This window comes from Acinonyx jubatus, chromosome E4 (assembly GCF_027475565.1).
Source record: "Acinonyx jubatus isolate Ajub_Pintada_27869175 chromosome E4, VMU_Ajub_asm_v1.0, whole genome shotgun sequence".
NCBI lineage: Eukaryota > Metazoa > Chordata > Mammalia > Carnivora > Felidae > Acinonyx > Acinonyx jubatus.
This window is the reverse complement of record NC_069395.1, coordinates 61,058,587-61,077,462: the sequence shown is the minus strand read 5'-3', so window position 1 is coordinate 61,077,462 and position 18,876 is coordinate 61,058,587. Positions and strand designations below refer to the sequence as shown.

At 39.9% G+C, this 18,876-nt stretch overlaps 1 protein-coding gene across 4 annotated transcripts in view; it reads left to right on the top strand.

Annotated features, from left to right (window-relative positions):
- PLD5 (phospholipase D family member 5) overlaps positions 1–18,876 on the top strand; it is a 416,641-nt gene that overhangs the window by 214,952 nt on the left and 182,813 nt on the right. For all 4 annotated transcript variants that reach the window (XM_027046397.2, XM_027046399.2, XM_027046400.2 and 1 more), the window contains one exon: positions 17,411–17,579. In XM_027046397.2, coding sequence (XP_026902198.1) covers positions 17,411–17,579 — 169 coding nt within the window. The remainder of the gene's footprint in view (positions 1–17,410; positions 17,580–18,876) is intronic.

Genomic DNA, 18,876 nt, shown 5'->3' with positions numbered 1-18,876 from the left:
GGGGCTCTTTATCACTGAACTTCCTGCTTCTTTGTTCATATCTAACATTGGGAAAATATCAAAAGGCAGGGCATTGAGTTCTACTTTTTTCTTTAAAAAAAGAACATTAGGTTATATTTAACAATGGTGTTTATAAAGAATATCTTGTTACAGTTCTAATTCTCTGAATAACGGTTATTTGTGGATACTTATGTGTAGTCAAGATTCTTAAAGCTACATGAGAACATCTATCAACCAGTCCCACTCACAGAAACACTTGGAGACATATGAGACATATGTGTCTATATATATTTAGAGGGAGAGAGAGCACGCATGAGCAAGGGAGAGGGATAGAGGGAGAGATAGAGAATCCTAAGCAGGCTCTGTGCTGAGCATGAGCGCCAATCCCACATGTGGCTCCATCCCACAACCCTGGGATCATGACCTCAGCCAGAATCAAGAATCAGATGCTCAAGCTCAAGTGGCTAAGCTACCCAGGCACCCCAGAATACACTTACATTTTAAATGTCTACATGTTATAAAAATATAATGAATTAGCTAGCTATATAAATAAGAAATTGTCTACAAAAATTTTATTTAGAAATATGAAGTTGACATTTTGGGATATCCTACTTCAGGAGATAGTTATATATATATGACACTTTCTTCTTTATCCATTTATCTATTGATGGACACTTGGGCTGCTTCCATAATTTGGCTACTGTAAGTGATGCTGAAATAAACATATGGATGCATATATCATTTTAACTTAGTGTCTTAGTGTTCTTTGGGTAAATACCCAGGAGTGGAATTACTAACAGTATGGTCATTGTATTTATAATTATCTAAAGAACCTCCACACTGTTTCCCACAATGGCTGCACCCGTTTGCAATCCCACCAACCGTGCATGGAGCTTCCTTTTCCTCTACATCCTTGCCAACACTTGTGGTTTCTTGTGTTTAGCCATTCTGACAGGTGTGAGGTGATTTCTCAGTGTAGTTTTGATTTGCATTTCGCTAATGATGAGTGATTTTGAGCATCTTTTCATTTGTCTATTGGCCATGTATACATCTTTGGAGAAATGTCTGTTCGTGTCTTTTTGCTGATTTTTTTATAGGAATGTTTATTTTTTGGTGTTGAGTTGTAGAAGTTTTTTATATATTTTGGATACTAACCCTTTATCTGGTATTTCACTTGCAGATATCTTCTTCTATTCAGTAGGCTGTCTTTTAGTTTTGTTGATTGTTTCCTTCGCTGTGCAGAAGCTTTTTTATTTTGATGTAGTCCCAATAGTTTGGTTTTATTTTTCTTTTACCTCTAGCTTTGTTCTTCTTTTTCAAGATTTCGTTGGCGATTCAGGGTCTTTTGTGTTTCCATATAAGTTTTTGAATTATTTGTTCTAGTTCTGTGAAAAATGCTGGTGATATTTTGATAGGGATTTCACTAAATCTGTACATTGTTTTGGGTAGTACAGACATTTTAACAATATTTGTTCTTCTAATTTATGAGCATGGAATGTCTTTCCACTTCTTTGTGCTGCCTTCAATTTCTTTCATCAGTGTTTTATAGTTTTCAGAATATAGGTCTTTCACCTCCTTGGTTAAGTTTATTCCTAGGTATGTTATTGGTTTTGGTGCAATTGTAAATGGGGTTGTTTGCTTAATTCCTCTTTCTGCTGCTTCATTATTAGTGTGTAAAAATGCAACAGATTTGTGTAATTGATTTTATATCCTGCAACCTTACTGAATTAATTTATCATTTCTAGTAGTTTTTTGGTGGAGTCTTTCAGGTTTTCTATATATAGTATCATGTTATCTGCAAATAGTGAAAGTTCTACTTGTTCCTTATATTTTGGATGCGTTTTGTTCCTTTTTTCTCGTCTAATTGCTTTGACTAGGAGTTTCGGTACTATGTTGAATAAAAGTGGTGAGAATGGACATCCTTGTTTTGTTTCTGACCTTAGGGGAAAAGCTCTCAATTTTTCACTATTGAGGATGATGTTCACTGTGGATTTTTCATATATGGACTTTATTATGTTGACGTATGTTCTCTCTAAACATACTTTTTGAGGGTTTTTATCACAAATGTATGATATACTTTGTCAAATACTTTCTCTACATCTATTGAAATAATCATATTGCTTTCCCCTTTCTTTTATTGATGTGGTGTTGATCTGTGAATATTGAACCACTCTTGTATCCTGAGAATAAATCCCATTTGATTGTGGTAAGTGATTTTTAAATATATTGTTGGATTTGGTTTGCTAATATTTTGTTGAGGATTTTTGCATCTATGTTCATGAGACATATGGCCTGTAATTCTCTCTTTTCTTTTTTCTTTTTTTTCTGTTCTTCTTTCTTTCTTTCTTTCTTTCTTTCTTTCTTTCTTTCTTTCTTTCTTTCTTTCTTTCTTTCTTTCTTTTGGTGGTGTCTTTATCTGGTTTTGGTGTTACGGTACTGCTGGCCTCATAGAATGAATTTTAGAAGTTTTCCTTCCTCTTCTATCTTTTGGAGTAGTTTAAGAATAGGTATTAACTCTTCTTCAAGTGCTTGGTAGAATTCACCTGTGAAGCCATCTGGTCCTGGACTTTTATTTGTTGGGAATTTTTTGATTACTAATTCAATGCCATTGCTGGTAAGTGGTCTGTTCAAATTTTCTATTTCCTTCTGGTTCACTTTGGGGAGGTTATATGTTTCTAGGAATTCATCCATTTCTTCTAGGTTGTCTAATTTCTTGGCATATAATTTTTCATAATATTCTCATAATTTTTTTCTTATAATTCTTTGTATTTCTGTGGTGTTGGTTGTTGAATAAGTATTCATTTCTAATTTTATTTATTTGAGTTCTCTCTCTCTCTCTCTCTTTATTTTTTGGAGTGACAGGTTTGTGGTTTATCAGTTTTGTTGTTCTTTTCAAAGAACTAGCCCTTGGTTCCATTGATCTGATATATTATTTTTATAATTTCTGTTTCATTTATCTCTGCTCTAATCTTTATTATTTCCTTCATTCTACTGGTTTGAGATTTTGTTCTTTTTCTGCCTCTTTAGATGTAAGGTTAGATTGTTTGAGATCCATGTTGCTTCTTGAAGTAGTCCTATAGTGCTATAAACTTCCCTTTAGTAGTTATTTAATCTCCATGTATTTATGCTCATTCCAGATTTTTTCTTGTGGTTGATTTCTAGTTTCAAAGTGTTGAGATCAGAAAAGATACATGGTATGACTTTGATCTTTTTGAATTTGTTGAGATTTGTTTTGTGGTCTAAAATGTGATCTGGGGAATATTGAATGTACATTTTAAAAGAATTTGTATTCTGTTGTTTTAGGATGGAATGTCCCAAATATATCTGTTAAATACATTTATTCAAAACCACTGTTTCCTTGTTGATGTTCTATTTTGGATGATCTGTCCATCAGTGTAAGTGAGGTTCTAAAGTCCTCTATTATTGTATTACTATCAATTACTTTCTTTATGGTTGTTATTAACTGTTTTATATATTTGGATGCTTTCATATTGGGTGCATAAATATGTAAAATTGTTACATCTTGCTAGATTGTTCCCCTTATTATATAGTGCCCTTCTTTGTCTCTTGTTACAGTTTTGTTTTATTTATTTATTTATTTGTTTGTTTATATACTTACTTAGAGAGTGCATGAGCTGGGAAGAGGGGCAGAGGGAGAGAGAGAGAGAGAAAGAGAGAGAGAGAATCTCAAGCAGGCTCCACACTCTTTGTGGAGCCCAATGTTGGGCTCAATCCCACAACTGTGAGCTCATGACCTGAGCTGAAATCAAGAGTCAGACACTCAATTTACTGAGTCATCCAGGCATCCCCAATCTTTGTTTTAAAGTCTATTTTGTCCCATATAGGTATTGCTACCCTAGCTTTCCTTTTGACATCCATTTGCATGATAAATACTTCTCAATTCCTTCACTTTCAGTGTACATGTATATTTAAGTCTGAAATGAGTCTCTTGTAGGCAGCATGTAGAAGGGTCTTGTTTTTTTAATACATTCTGTTATCCATGTCTTTTGATTGGAGCATTTAGTCCATTTACATTCAAATAAGTATTGATAGGTGTGTATTGATCGCCATTTTGTTACTTGTTTTATGATTGATTTTGTAGTTCTTCTCTGTACCATTCTTCTCTTGCTCTCTTCTGTCAATGTCACTGGACTTTCTTTTGTTTAATACTTGGATCTCTTTCTCTTTATTTTTTATATATCTACTATTGGTTTTTGATTTGTTGTTGCCATTAGGTTTGTATATAACATCTTCTGTGTATAGCAGTCTATAGGAAGTTGATGGTCATTTAAGTTTGAACCCATTCTTTACTTCTCTCCTCCCCACGTTTTTGTTATGTTGTGTCATACTTTACATACTTTTATTTTGTGAGTCTTTTGGCTGCTTTTTATAGATATACTTATTTTATTGCTTTTGCGTTGCCTTTTCTTACTCTTATGATTTTTTTCTTTCCACTCAAATCTTCCCCTTTAACATTTCTTGTAGGGCTGGTTTTGTGGTAATGAATTCCTTTAACTTTAGCTTGTATGAGAAACGCTATCTCTCCTTCTGTTCTGAACAACTGCCTTGGTAGATAGAGTATTCTTGGCTGCAGATTTTTTCCTCTCAGCACTTGGAATGTATCATGCCACTCCCTCCTTGCCTGCAAAGTTTCTGATAAAAAAACCAGTTGATAGTTTTATGGGGTTTCCCTTGTTTGTAACTGTTTTTGTTTTATCTTGCTGTTTTTAAAATTCTCTCTTTATCACTACTTTTTGCCATTTTAATTAGTATGTGTCTTAGCGTGGACCTCCTTTGGTTGATTTTGTTGGGGGATCTCTGTGCCTCCTGAATTTGAATTTCTGTTTCCTTCCACAGATTTGGAAAGGTTTAAGGTATATTTTTCAAATACACTTTCCTCCCCCTTTTCTCTCTCTTCTCTTTCTAGGATCCATATAAGAATGTTATTATGCTTGATGGTGTTGCTGAGTTCCCTAAGTCTGTTCTAATTTTGCATGATTTTTTTCTCTCTTTCCTTTTCAGCTTGATTGCTTTCCATTACTCTGTCCTTCAGGTCACTAATCCGTTTTTCTGCTTCCTCTAAGTCTACTATTTATTAAATCTGGCGTATTTTTTATTTCATTTATTGAGTTCTTCATTTCTGATTGATGCTTTTTAATGTTTATTCATTTTTTTGAGAGAGAGAAAGAGCAAGTGGGGAAGGGGCAGAGAGAGAGGGGACAGAAGATCCCAAGTGGGCTCCACACTGACAGCAGACAGCCTGATGTGGGGCTCAGACTCCAAAAAAGCAAGATCATGACTTGAGCTGAAGTCAGACGCTTAACTGACTAAGCCACCCAGGTGCCCCTGACTGATTCTTTTTCATATTTTGTATCTCTATGTTAAGGGTCTCACTTACGTCCTCCACTCTTCTCAAGGCCTGTGAGTATCTTTATGATAATTATTTAAAATTGTCTATATAGCAGATTACTTATCTTGTTTGTTTACTTCTCTTGCTGTGGTTTTGTCTTGTTCTTTCATTTGGGACATATTCTTCTGTCTCCTCATTTTGTCTAACTCTGTGTCTATTTCTCTGAGTTAAGGAAGTCAATTCCATCTCCTGCTTTTGAAAGTAGTGGCCTTGTGAAGAAGAGGTCCTGTAGTTCTCTGCAGTGCTGTGTTCCTGTTCACCAGAACCTGACATTTCAGGGCTGTCTCCTTTGTGTGTTGTATGCACCCTGTTCTTGTTGCCGTGCTGCTTTTGCCTTCAGTCCAGTTTTCTGCAGTGGTTCTCTTTGCCTCTTAAGGGCAGGATTTGGTCCCTGTGATCTTAGTAGGCCAGTCTGGGGCCACCTTGGGCTTGAGTTGAGTCAGAAAAGATGTTTGCCAGAGATGTAATAGCCCTGAACTACAGGGCACTTTACCTGTGTTGTCCTCTGAGAAGCTTTTGTTGGTGGGAGGGGCCACAGTCTGACTGGCGTGTGTAGTTATTTTTCCATGTCCCCAGGGCAGGAGTTACTCTCGAGTGGTGATGGCCCCTGTGGGGGTCGCTTGCACACTGCCAGCCTTGTGGCACCACTTCGGATGGGCTGTGGCCAAAGGCATATATTGGATGGGGTAGATCTGCAAGAGGGGCTGGATCTACCAAATCGTGGGGGTCAGCATATAGTATAAGCAAGTTAGGTAGCAAGTGTGGGTGCTGTGCTTGTTCCTGCAGGTGCATGTGTGCTTATACTGGGGGACAGGGGAGAGAAATTGCACCTGCCAACTCCTTTGTTCCTGGAGAGGTCTTCCAAGGATGTCTGTCTCAAATCTCCCTCCCATATGCCCGAGGTGTTTTTCAAACTGCTGCTTCTATGTTGTATCTGTTTGTTGTGCTGTTGCTTTAAGGGCAGGGACTCAGCTTCCTCTCATCCTCCTGGCTCTCCCGAAACCCAGTTGGCTGGATTATTCATGTTCCAGTTTGGGGGCACCTGGGTGGCTCAGTTCATTAAGCCTCCAACTTCAGCTCAGGTCAAGATCTCATCATTCTTGAGTTTGAGCTCTGCATCAACCTCTCTGCTGTCAGCACAGAACCCGCTTCAGATCCTCTGTCCCCTGCCTCTCTCTGCCCCTCCTCCATTTACATGCTCTCTCTCTCTCAAAAATAAATAAGCATCATTTTAAACAGTTCCAGGTTTTAAGTCTTGTTGTTTGTAAGGAGTCACAGAATTCAGCCCCTCTGGTTTTCAAAGCCAAATGTTATGGGGATTTGTGTCCCCCCTGCAGGCTCCCTGACTTGAGGGTCTATTGTTCTCGCCTCTCCATGCCTGCAGGTTCCTGCCTCCCACAGACAGTTCTGCTCCCTACTGCATCTCTGTCCTTCCTACCCTCTTCCATGTGGCCTCTCCTCTTCCTTTACTTAGAGAATTTGTTCTGGCAGTCTTCGGGTTCTTTTCTGGGTTGTATCCACTAATATGTGTGTCTGTGGGACAAAGTACACTTCTGCTCCTTCTACCCTTCTACGTCTTCCCCGGAAGTCCTCCCTCTTTCTTTTTTGTCTTCATCCTCCTCATGCTTCTTTCTCCCCTGATTGTTTGTTTTTTTTTTCTTTCTGGGTCAGCATCTGGAAATATCGAGCCAAGGAAAGTGTGCCTTCCTGTCACTAGATCCTCTTATCAAGGTGGACTGACCGGGTGGAGTATACAACCAGGAAGGAGCATGGGGAAACTACCAGTCACGCTTTCCCCTCTTCTCTGAACAAGACTGGGATTGTGACTTAAACTGACCTCTCTCTCTAGGGTGGCAGCCTCAGCTTCCTGACCTGAGTCCACTTTTTCCCTCCAGGGACCCAAGGTGCGCTTGTTCAAACCTCTCAGGATAAGCCCAGTACCTAATCTAGTGTTGTAAAATGCACTTGAGCTCAGACAAAACTGAGTTTACATCCCAGGTCTGTAGCATTCCATCTAACTGAATGACATCTGGCTGCTTGGAGCCTTATTACCCTCATGCCGCTCTCGCAGGATTGCTCGTTGATGGTGATGTGTAATGTTAATTGTGAAAGTGCTTAAAAAAATTTTTGTAATGTTTATTCTTGAGAGAGAGAAAGAGAGAGTGAGCATGAGTGGGGAGGGGCAGAGAGAGAGAGAGAGGGAGACAAAATCTGAAGCTGGCTCCAGGCTCTGGGCTGTCAGCACAGAGCCTGATGTGGGGCTTGAACTCATGGACCACGAGATCATGACCTGAGCTGAAGTCAGATGCTTAACGACTGAGCCACCCAGGTGCCCTGATTGTGGAAGTACTTTTAAACTATAATATGCAGACAAAGGATAATAGCTACAATTGTAATACTTCCTCTACTGCCTTCCTGCCTGTCTCCAAAAAGAAAGCTATAGTGCTCTTCACTTAATCCAATTATAAGCGTCGAATTAATAAGGCTTATATCTGATCTTTCTAGATTTATAGAAACAGGGATCTGCTATTGCCTACTCAAAGTCACCGTCATGTTCTCTGCAGCTGTTTCTTCAGAGGTCAATTTAAAAGTTAATGCAAATGAGGGGCTCCTGTGTGGCTCAGTCGGTTGAGCATCCGACTTCAGCTCAGGTCATGATCTCCTTGTTCATGGGTTTGAGCCCCACATTGGGCTCTGTGCTGACAGCTTGGAGCTGGGAGCCTGCTTTGGATTCTGTGTCTCCCACTCTCTCTGCCCCTCCCCCGCACTTCTCTCCCTCTCTCTCTCTCTCTCTCTCTCTCAAAAATAAATAAACAGTAAAAAAAAGTTAATTCAAATGAAACATCTAAGTGACAAAAAATTTAAAAGTATTCAAAAACTGAAAGAGGCATCAAAAGGACACAGGAGACAATTTACAGGAGCCTCCACTGACAATATATGCAACAATGTGAGCATCACAATGAATAATGATGGGATAGATTACAACACTTGGAATTAAAAAAGTGAGGGCACCTGAGTGGCTCAGTTGGTTGGGTGTTTGACTCTTGATTTTAACTCTGATCATAATCTCATGGTCTTGAGACTGAGCCCCATGTCAGGCTCCGTGTTGGGCATGGAGCCTCCTTAAGGTCTTCTCTCTCTCTCTCTCTCTCTCTCTCTCTCTCTCTCTCTCTCTCTCTCTCTCCCTCTCTCTCTGTCTCAAAAAAAACAAAAACAAAAACAAAACAAAAACAAAAAAACAAGAATCTATAAGCCCATACTAATAAAACAATTTTTTAAAAAAATGGGTGCTCGGAGAAGGAAAAGCCTTTCCTTACAGAAGAATACCAAATAACAAATACAGAATTAATGATAGGAAGTTATCAACAAGGTAGATTTAGTCAAGAATTAGAAATGGATGGAAGGCAGATCAGCGAGTGAAATGTTAGGGGATAGGATATTTATGCCATCTACAGGTACCTCTGTACAAGTTATTTGTTACTTATAGAAGGACAAAAAATACTGATTAGTAGAGAAATCTGGCAGACACTCCCTTCCCAAAGTGACCAAACTTAGCATCTTGAGTAGTGGGACAACCCAATATCATGTGTCACCTCATGTGATGCACTTAGAAGGACACATTATCTAGGTAGTGTTCCTGCCAAAAATATTTAACCTAAATCTAATTATGAGGCATCAGTCAAGCACATCAAGTCGAGCAATATTTAGAGAAATGACTAAACCTAGGTTCTTCTAATTCATCAATATCAAGGAAAACAAAACAAAAAAAGGCTAGTTTTTTCTCCTAAAGAGACATGACAGCTAAATACAATGAGTGAACATTAATTGGATCTTGGATCCTTAAAAACATAACAGAAAGAAAAAGAAAGAAAGAAGGGAGAGAGGGAAGGAAGGAGGGAGGGAGGGAAGGAAGAAGGGAAGGAAGGAAAGAGAAAGAAAGGAAGGAAGGAAGGAAGGAAGGAAGGAAGGAAGGAAGGAAGGAAGGAAGGAAGGGAGAGAAAGAAAGAAACTGGGTTTATCCTTTATGGACCTTATTGGTACAACTGGGGAAATTTGAATGTTAGATAACCCACCATATTATTATTAAATTGCCTATGTGATAATTGTTTTTAATTTATTAAACTTTTTTTAATGTTTATTTATTATTTTTGAGAGAGAGAGAGAGAGAGAGAGAGAGAGAGAGAGAGAGAGAGAGTCCCAGTGGGGGAGGGGCAGAGAGAGAGGGAGACACAGAATCCGAAGCAGGCTCCAGGCTCTGAGCCATCAGCACAAAGCTCAATGTGGGGCTTGAACTCACCAACTGTGAGATCATGACCCAAGCTGAAGTCAGATGCTTAACCGACTGAGCCACCCAGGCACCCCGTTTTTCATTTATTTAGAAACATGGCTTCTTGGGGAGCCTGGGTGACTCAGTCAGTTAAAAGTGTTCGACTTCGGCTCAGGTCATGATCTCATGGTCCGTGGGTTTGAGCCCCACGTCGTGCTCTGTGCTGATGGCTCGGAGCCTGGAGCCTGCTTCAGATTCTGTGTCTCCCTCTCTCTCTGCCCCTCCCCTGCTTGTGCTCTCTCTCTCTCTCTCTCTGTCTGTCTCTATCAAAAATAAGTAAGCATTAAAAAAAATTTAAAAAAAAAGAAACATGGCTTCTTTGTTAGAAACATGCTGGAGATTCAGAGATAAATTATTCTGATGCCTACAACTTACTTTCAAATGGTTTTCTAAAAGGTGTGGGTATGTATGTGTCCTTTCATATGTATGCACAGCATTCTTTCTTGCAACAAATATATTTATGCTCTATTCCTCTTGCAACTTTTCTGTGGATTTGAAATTTTTCAAAATCAGAAGTTGGCAAAAAAGTATTAAAACTGTTAGCAATTACTTCACTGGTCATTTCAGTATTCCACAATGTCAATCCCTATACCAGATTAAGAATTATCAGGACACTGTTAGCCAGCCAGACCTCACTGGTATCTTTCCTGCTATCTTTCACAGGTAAAGTCGCCTTGACCCCAAATCTTAGGAAAATAAAACCTATATCTCAGCTGCATTAAAGGAAACTTACATAGGTCTGTGTCAATGGTTTTCATGTCTAGAGGTGGCCACTGAATCTGACACATGGGTAGCAGCTTATCTTCTACATCAATGCCAGAGACTTTAGTAACTTTGAGAAGGTTAACTTCTGCCTTGTCAACCTTGGGCTTTAAATTACAGCCAGATGACCCAAAGTGAGGGAATAAAATCTGGATCATTTTACTTTGAGTCCACATCTAATTGTATTGATGAGCTAAGGCCTTCTGTTCAGTTTCATTGATTAATGCCACCGGTCAGCTAACAGGTATGGAATGAAAGTCAGCCAGTTGACTGTCATGTGCCTACATACATAATCAAGTCCTAATAAGTGATCCATTGCAGTAGGCAATGAAAGGTACATGACATTCACTCTGAAGATGTCACAAAGGTCCTAGTTTATAGGCCTTTTAACCAATATATGTAAAATCTTTGTAGTAATTGTGCTATATCAGTCTGAGAACCTCAAGAAATTTTTCTTAATTATAAGTTTTCAGATTGTAAGTTATTTTTAAAAATATGTCTTTTAGGGGCACCTGGGTGGTTCAGTTAAGCATCCGACTTTGGCTCAGATCGTGATATCACGGTTTGTGGGTTTGAGCCCCACATCAGGCTCTGTGCTGACAGCTCAGAGCCTGGAGCCTGCTTCGGATTCTCTCTCTCTCTCTCCCTCTCTCTTTCTCTCTCTCTCTCTCTCTGCCTTTCCCCCACTTGCACTCTGTGTGTGTGTGTGTGTGTCTCTCTCTCAAAAATAAACATTAAAAAAATGTCTTTTATTTAGTGCTTACTATGAAGCAGGCTCTGAGCAAAGCACTTCATAGAGATTATTATCTCTTGTAATCTTCAGAATAACTTTTTCCAGAAGTCAAAACAGATTTGAAGAGGTTAGTCATTTGTGTAGGGTCACACAGCTACTAACTGGAAAAGCTGCATTTTTGTCTACCTTATAATAAGTCATTTACTCTTAAAATAGACAGTATTTTCACTGTAGAGAAATATTTTCTCTACAGTGTTTCCAGGAGTGCCTGGGTGGCTCAGGTGGTTGAGTGTCCGACTCTTGATTTCCGACTCTTGATTTGGGCTCAGGTCATGATCTCATGGTCGTGGGATCAAGCCCAGTGTTGGGCTCTGCGCTGACAGCATGGAGCTGCTTGGGATTATCTCTGTCTGTCTGTCTCTCTCTCAAAATAAATAAATGAACATTAAAAAAAACCATTCTCTCCCTCTTCTTCTGGTCCTCCCCAGCTCACACCCATGCCTGCTCTCTAAATAAATAAATAAATAAATAAATAAATAAATAAATAAATAAAACTACATTTATAATATTCCCCAAATCAAGTGTGAGAATAGATTCATAAACATTCTTGTATTTGCCAGCTTACGCATGCCATGCTTTAAAGCTAGCAAATGCAGGGACTACATTTTTTGGTACCTTAGTGGAAGGAAAGCACAGATAGTTCTTTAAGAAGCTAAACTATTGTTTCCGGATTAAAAAAGAAATCTTGGTGATCACATTAAGTTTGGAGAATAAATACATATTATTAATAAGAATAGCTAGAGTTCTATTTTAAAATCTATTAACAATGCAAAACGCGTTTTAAAAATGTATTTATTCCGCTTGAGCTCCCTGGACCCACGGTTCAAATCATTTGCAGGTTATCTCCAAGTACCATAAAAAGAGGTATAAAAAGGTTTTAGCTGTATTGTGTCTTTGTCTATTCAGCCTTTCCCCTTGTTGTCAGGTGTCAGAAATAGTGCTACAGCCTTTGGGCATACTTCTTTCCGAGATGGTGCAAGCATGCATTCTAGGGATTTGCCCAAAGGTGAATTTTAATGAGATCTGCCTACTTCCTTGCTTGCCAAGTAGGAGGACAGAGAGGGCTGTCAATGCCTGGAAATGCATTCTGCGTGTATGCTAATTAGATCCGCGCCCTGGAGAGTAGCCAGCTATTGGCCGTTAAAGGAAATAAAATGATAGGTCCCAGAAATAAGTCATTTCAAAGCTGGTTTCTAGAGGCATCTTCTAACATGGGCATGGAAGGCAAGCTCTGTGTCACTGAGGAGCCATCACGGTCCCTAGGTCACTTGAAGAGGGGAAAGTGAGGAGGTGAGCAGGGGCTCTCCCTGGAATTCATTACCCACACACCAGTGTGTCCCCAGACCTGGGGTGGTGTGTCTATTTTTATTTTTAGCATGAAATCAAAATTTACTTTGATATTCGGTAAAAAAAAAACAACAACAAAACAACAATAGATGATAAATTTGTTCTTTCTTGGCTTCTAGGGAATTTCACTCCTCTTCTTCCAGGGTTTCCAGGCCATTCCTGTGTTCTTCACCTGGCCCCTTTCTCTACCAGCCAGACGTGATTAGATGTTTTCTGTAATTGGCTTTGACCCAGTTCTCCTCTCTTGAAAAGTCTCTCTTGGTAATCTTACCCACTTCTATGGCTTCATTAATGGGAAAAAATTATTAGAATGTCTGTGAAGTAGAAAAAAAGAAAGACTAGATGATGCATGTCAACCAAGGAAAAGAAAGAGAAACAGAAAAAGAACAAAGGACTTTATCTGGGGATCGCAGAATTGCAATTCAGGGAGCACAGATTCTGGAGTAACCAGAAAAGCATCGTGGTCACGTGGGAAAAGCAAGAGGTTTATATGAGAAAGAAGGAGGGGTTAATCACATAATTTAGGTAAAGAAGAGAAGTGAAAACAAAAGGACCTGCTAATCTGATGCTGACCAGTTGAGCTGCTTCTGATTATTAACTTATTGATGATTTTATTGGTGCTATCAAATGACACTATCCCTTCCATGTATGAATTAACCTCACTGTCCTCCTATGATCCAAACGCCAGTTGCACTGTTGAAATTCTATGAGCAGCTGCTAGCTGAAGAGTTCATTAGTTGGAAAGGAAAATGGGACTTCAAAGTGGAGTCTCTTACATGCAGAAATTTTATAAAATTCTACATCATCATCAGGCCGAGGAATGCTTCATACTCCACAGTGTAGCGCTCTGATGAACCCTTCCTTGAATAATGTTTTTTAATTTTTTTAAGTTTATTTATTTATTTTGAAAAAGCACGGGAGGGCCAGAGAGAGAGGGAGAGAGAGAGAGAATCCCCCAAGCAGGCTCTGCACTGTCAAAATGGAGCCTGATGCAGGGCTCGAACCCAGGAACTGTTTGTGACCTGAGCCGATACCAAGAGTCAGACATTTAACTGACCGAGCCACTCAGATGCCCCTTGAATAATGTTTTTAAATGCAGAAATTAAAACACATAGGATTGCAACCAATAATGTTGAAATAAAGTTGTCAAAATATTTTTTTAATTTGTGAAATAAAAATGTATATTGTGCACTACTGATGCATGAAATAACAACCACCAGAATTACAAAGTAGTGATGAGTATTTGAGCTGTTTGTTGTAACTGTACCATGGTATGAAAATTCTCGGTGACAGAGTCATGGGTTCTTCTAATATTCCTGGTGGGGTATTGTCTGTCTTCATAACTGAAGGGAATGTTGAACTTCAGTTAGAGATTCGGGAAAGTAAAGATCCAGTTCATAGAGTCCCATGAATTCTATTCATGTATCCAAGGTTAAGAATACCTAGTCTAGAGATTTCTAGATGAGATTGGGAATCCTCATTTGTATACCTGCCAGAAAGCCACAGGGCACGCCATGAAGGAAGGGATGGTGCAGAGCCAACCAACTACAGTTGGGTTGTCACTCCACATCCCTCATCCTGTCCATTTGGTTTATCTGGGCTTCTAGAGTCTCCTCTTTAATACCTCAGTGTGTCTGTTATATTGAAGTGAAATTGAAGCCAGTCCCTTCTCTTTTGTAGAGGCTATTGTGTTTCAGTTTTGTTTTTTGGAGGGACTGTCTCTCATTTGATTTCTAAATATCATCTGTAGTTATAGAGGAGACTGAAATTGCTGATTATCTGGGGCCATTTCCTCATGCTATTAACACAGACAGTTGGGCTTTAAATGTGGATAGAGTTAAAACATCCAACTTCAACCTCAGCCAAAGATTTTGAGATAGATTTAAAAAAACAAATCCCCTCTCCACCTTTTTGACCTGGTCTCACCTCGGCTTCCCAAACACTGTGTTCTTCTGGACCTCTCTTGCCTTCCCACCTCTTTGTTGGTCCCTTCTGAATCTTCATATCTGTTTCACACTCTACCAACCAGAGAAGTGTAGGCATTCCCCCCATGTTAGGCTTTGAGCTAGTTTTCTCTTCATTTCTTCCCCTTGATAATCTCTCCTGACCCTTGGTCTACCTCCTTGCCCATGTTCCTTGTCAATTTCAATGGACCCCGCCCCCTTCCATCTTTCCAGTTGTTCCAATTTCAGTGAAACTCAGCAGATATTGTTTGGATACTTCCTGTGCCTTAAGCAATATGTTAGGCACTGTGGCTACAAAACTGAACCAGGGGAGCAGGTCCCTGCCTTCAAGCACCCTACAACCTATCAGAGGAAGTCAGCCTTGAACAAGTAATTTTAGGAGCAGGATAGGACAGAGGGGAAGTAACAGGTCATGCAGGGGCTGGTGATAAGGGAGATCTAGCCTAGTTTGGGGGGATAGGGAAGTCTATCAGAAGAACTAATGTTGAAATTAGGACCTTAAAGGTTAATTGAGAGATAATAGTGTAGGAATGAGGATTGGGAAGATGCACACGAAATGCCGAAGTCTGGAGAAAATAGAGGAAAGGAGATAACGATGTCTAGTGTGGCTTTGGTGTAAAAGCCACAGAAGGCCTTTGCGTTCAGTGAGGCCACAGAGAGGCAGGCCCAGACTGGTGAACACTCGCCAACCATGTCAGGGGGCTGGGGGGAGACATCATCCTAAGGACAGTGGGGAAGCCCATGGGAGGCTTTCATCAGGCAGCAGAGTGCTTAAGTTTACGTTTTTAAATGATTAACCCAGCTGCGGTATGGAACATGGTTTGGAGGGGCAAGAATCCATGTAAGGAGACCATGGGAGATGGTTAAGAGACAACGTGGCGGTCCTGCAAGAAAATCTGTCATCCTTGACTCCTGCCTGTTTCTCTTTCACCTTCTCCTCAAGCCAATCAAACACTAAATCTTTTCAGACTTGGTTTCTCAAACCTCCATTGATTGCATGCTTCTCTTCATTCCCACTGATCAAATTCCAGACTTCTTGTTTTCTTTCCACTGACTTGCCATCTCTGGGTCTCCTCTTTCACCTTCCAGTGGCATACAGTGTGCCTGAGGGTGAGCCCCTAATGAACTTGGCTGCTCCCAGATGCACCAAAATGAAGCCCAAGCTCTCCTCTTCCTGGCTCACAGCCACCGTGTGGTCCCTGCAGGCGCTGCCCGCCCTCTCCACCGGGCATGCTCCTGTGTCTGAGGCAAGGACACTGTTTGACAGGCTCCTCTCTCTACCTGGAGCACCTGTCTCTTCCAGCTCACCCATAAAATCCCACCTTGGAAGACTCATTTCCAGTCCTACTCCTCCAATTCCAGATGCCGCCAGCCTCCAACCAGAATTAATTTTTCCTTCCTGCTGTGTGCCAATGGGACTTCAGATGATGCATTATCTATCTAATTAAACTTCTTAGTCTTGTTTCACCATTTCGTAGCGGTCTACTTCCTGCTTGAATTATTAGGTAGGAGATAGGCTCTCTCTCTCTAGATTGTAAATTTCAGAGGACTAGGGAGATTTGTCACAGTCAGTTCCGAGTCTCCTGTCCTGTGCTTATCAGGCCTCAACAAACGTTAAATTTGATTGCGGATGGCGGCAGGCTGATGAGATCCCCGAACTGTGGATGTCTCTGGGTCACATACCCACATCCGTTCTGGCTGTGATAATCATCAAACGCACAAGAACATTTTACTAAGAGTATTGCTTTTATTTCTAAAACGGCTGAATGGAACAAGTGTCATTAAGAGAAGCAGCTAACCGTTCTAGTGAGAAGTGCTGGATTCTGTGTTGAAAGCTGAAATTCATTCCATAGGTATTTCTTGAGCTCTAATTATGTATCCAGCACTGGGGATGCATAGCCGTAAATGAGACAGATCTCTGCTCGGGAAGCACTTATAGGTATTTTCATGAATATGAAGTTTTCCATCAAGAGCTGACAGGTCTTAAACTGGGAAAAAAAAGAGTTCATTCCTTTATTAAAACTTGATGTGTCAGAAGCGAAACCACACAGTCTCAACCACAGCACCAAGCAGAGCCAGGCACAGCGAATGTGTTGTCCATATACAAGGAAGTATAAAAAGAAAAAACACATTTATTAGGATACCTTTGTTGTATTTTATTTAAGGTTTGGTTATTGCTACTATGGAATATATTCCTTATCTCCAACTTTAATAAAACCCTGCAATAGGCAGGTTTAAGAATTTCTTTATATCCTTTAGCTGGGAAGAATCAGTAGAGATGTTAAGCAATAATAATAGTATTTCTTATTTTTATTTTCTAATAGTAATAAAACTCACAATATTTCAGTTTCTAAATTAGTTCTATATATGCCAAACATTGTACTAGAAACTGGAAACATGCAAAACTTAATTTACAGCCTACAGTAGCTCACAGAAGTACTCTTATATTTCAAATTGCATTACTGTTGGAAAAATAGGAATATATTACTAGAGGAAGATGCTTGTGTAGGAAGCTCTGAATTTTTCTTTCAAGGCTAGTTTGAAGCTGGACATTAGAGACATATACCATGATTTTCTGAAATACAAGCAAAAACTGGGGAAAAACGGAGCCTAAGCTCTCAGAACTGGGAAAGTTAGCATAGGGAAAATGTAAGAGGCCTTTGGTGGAAAATGTGAATGATGAGGAACATATATATTTGAAAAGAGTAAAAGAGCATGTTCCATATGTCTGTGTATGCATGTATAAAGATCTGTGGCTCCAAATTTGACTGGATTTTGTTTGTTTGTTTTTCAAAATCTTTTCTAAGAATTGCCCTGGTGGAAAATATTCCTGAAGGCCTTAACTATTCAGAAAATGCACCATTTCACTTATCACTTTTCCAAGGCTGGATGAATTTACTCAACATGGCCAAAAAGTCTGTTGACATAGTGTCTTCCCATTGGGATCTCAACCACAGTCATCCATCAGCATGTCAGGTAAGCCGCACCCTCTATGTGTGGGATGATTTTACTTATGTGCATTTTACACGCCTTAGTATTCTTGCTTTCACTTCTCAGGTTCAAGGTCTTTTCTTTAGTACATGGACATCATTACATTTATATGTCTGTGCCATTGTTAATCATCTGTCCCTCAGCTCCTACTAGAATGCCAGATTTTCAAGGGCAAACTCATGTTTCGTCTTTGCCTACGATAGGCTCTCTATACAGTTTTGCTGATTTGGACCACTTCAGGGGGTGCCATTCACATCACGGTCTCTGTTGACAGCACACCCAGAATTCTGCTGTGCACAACCTGCACGCTTGTGGTGCTAACTCCGTGCCTGACTGCCAAGGCATTTATTTGGTTAATCGGTGTCATAATTCGCCTTAAGGACCCAGAGCCAACTTTTTTTTTTTAATAGTGGAATCAAACTTCCCAGTGTAGTTTTATATTCTTGGCTTTTATATTATTATTATATTAGTTTTATATTATTGGGCAAGGATGAAATCAGTTTTGTTGCTGTGTATAATGTGTGTTGGCATTTCAGCCTATAATCACTACCTCATTGGTGCTTGGAAATCTTTTATTCAATTGTACTATTATATTATTGTTTTTTAAGTTTATTTATTTATTTTTGAGAGACAGAGCATGAACAGGGGAGAGGCAGAGAGAGAGGGAGAGAGAGACTCCCAAGCAGGCTCTCCATAGTCAGTGCAGAGCCTGATGTGAGGCTCGAACTCACGAACCGCGAGATCATGACCTGAGCTGAAATCAAGTAGGATGCTTAACCGACTGAGCCGCCCAGACACCCCTCAATTATACTATTTTAAAGTTACAGGATATCAGATAATAGGTAAAAACAAGCAAAACCCACAAAAGCGTGCTAAAGAAGAACTGAGTAAATTTCTTGATTGTGTTCCGCACTTTTCTACCTCTCCTGTTTACACAGGTGTGTCAGGGATTTGTTGCTGCATGTATCATTCCAAAACTTAATGATATCACAAATAACACTCACTTAATTCTTCATGATTCTTGGCAGTATTTAGCAGAAAGAACTCGTCTCTAATTCACATAGTGTCGGTTGGGATGACTTGACTGGGACTGGAGGATCCAAGAGGACTTTATTCACATTCCCAGCCTCTTACCTAGGAGCGATTGGAATGTCTAGGGGTCACCCGTGCCCCTCTCTGTATGTCTCTCATCACGCAGTAAACTAACCTGAACTTTTTATGGGGTGTTTATATCCTAAAAGGCCAAAAGCAGAAAGTATGAGGCCTTTTAAGACACGGGCTC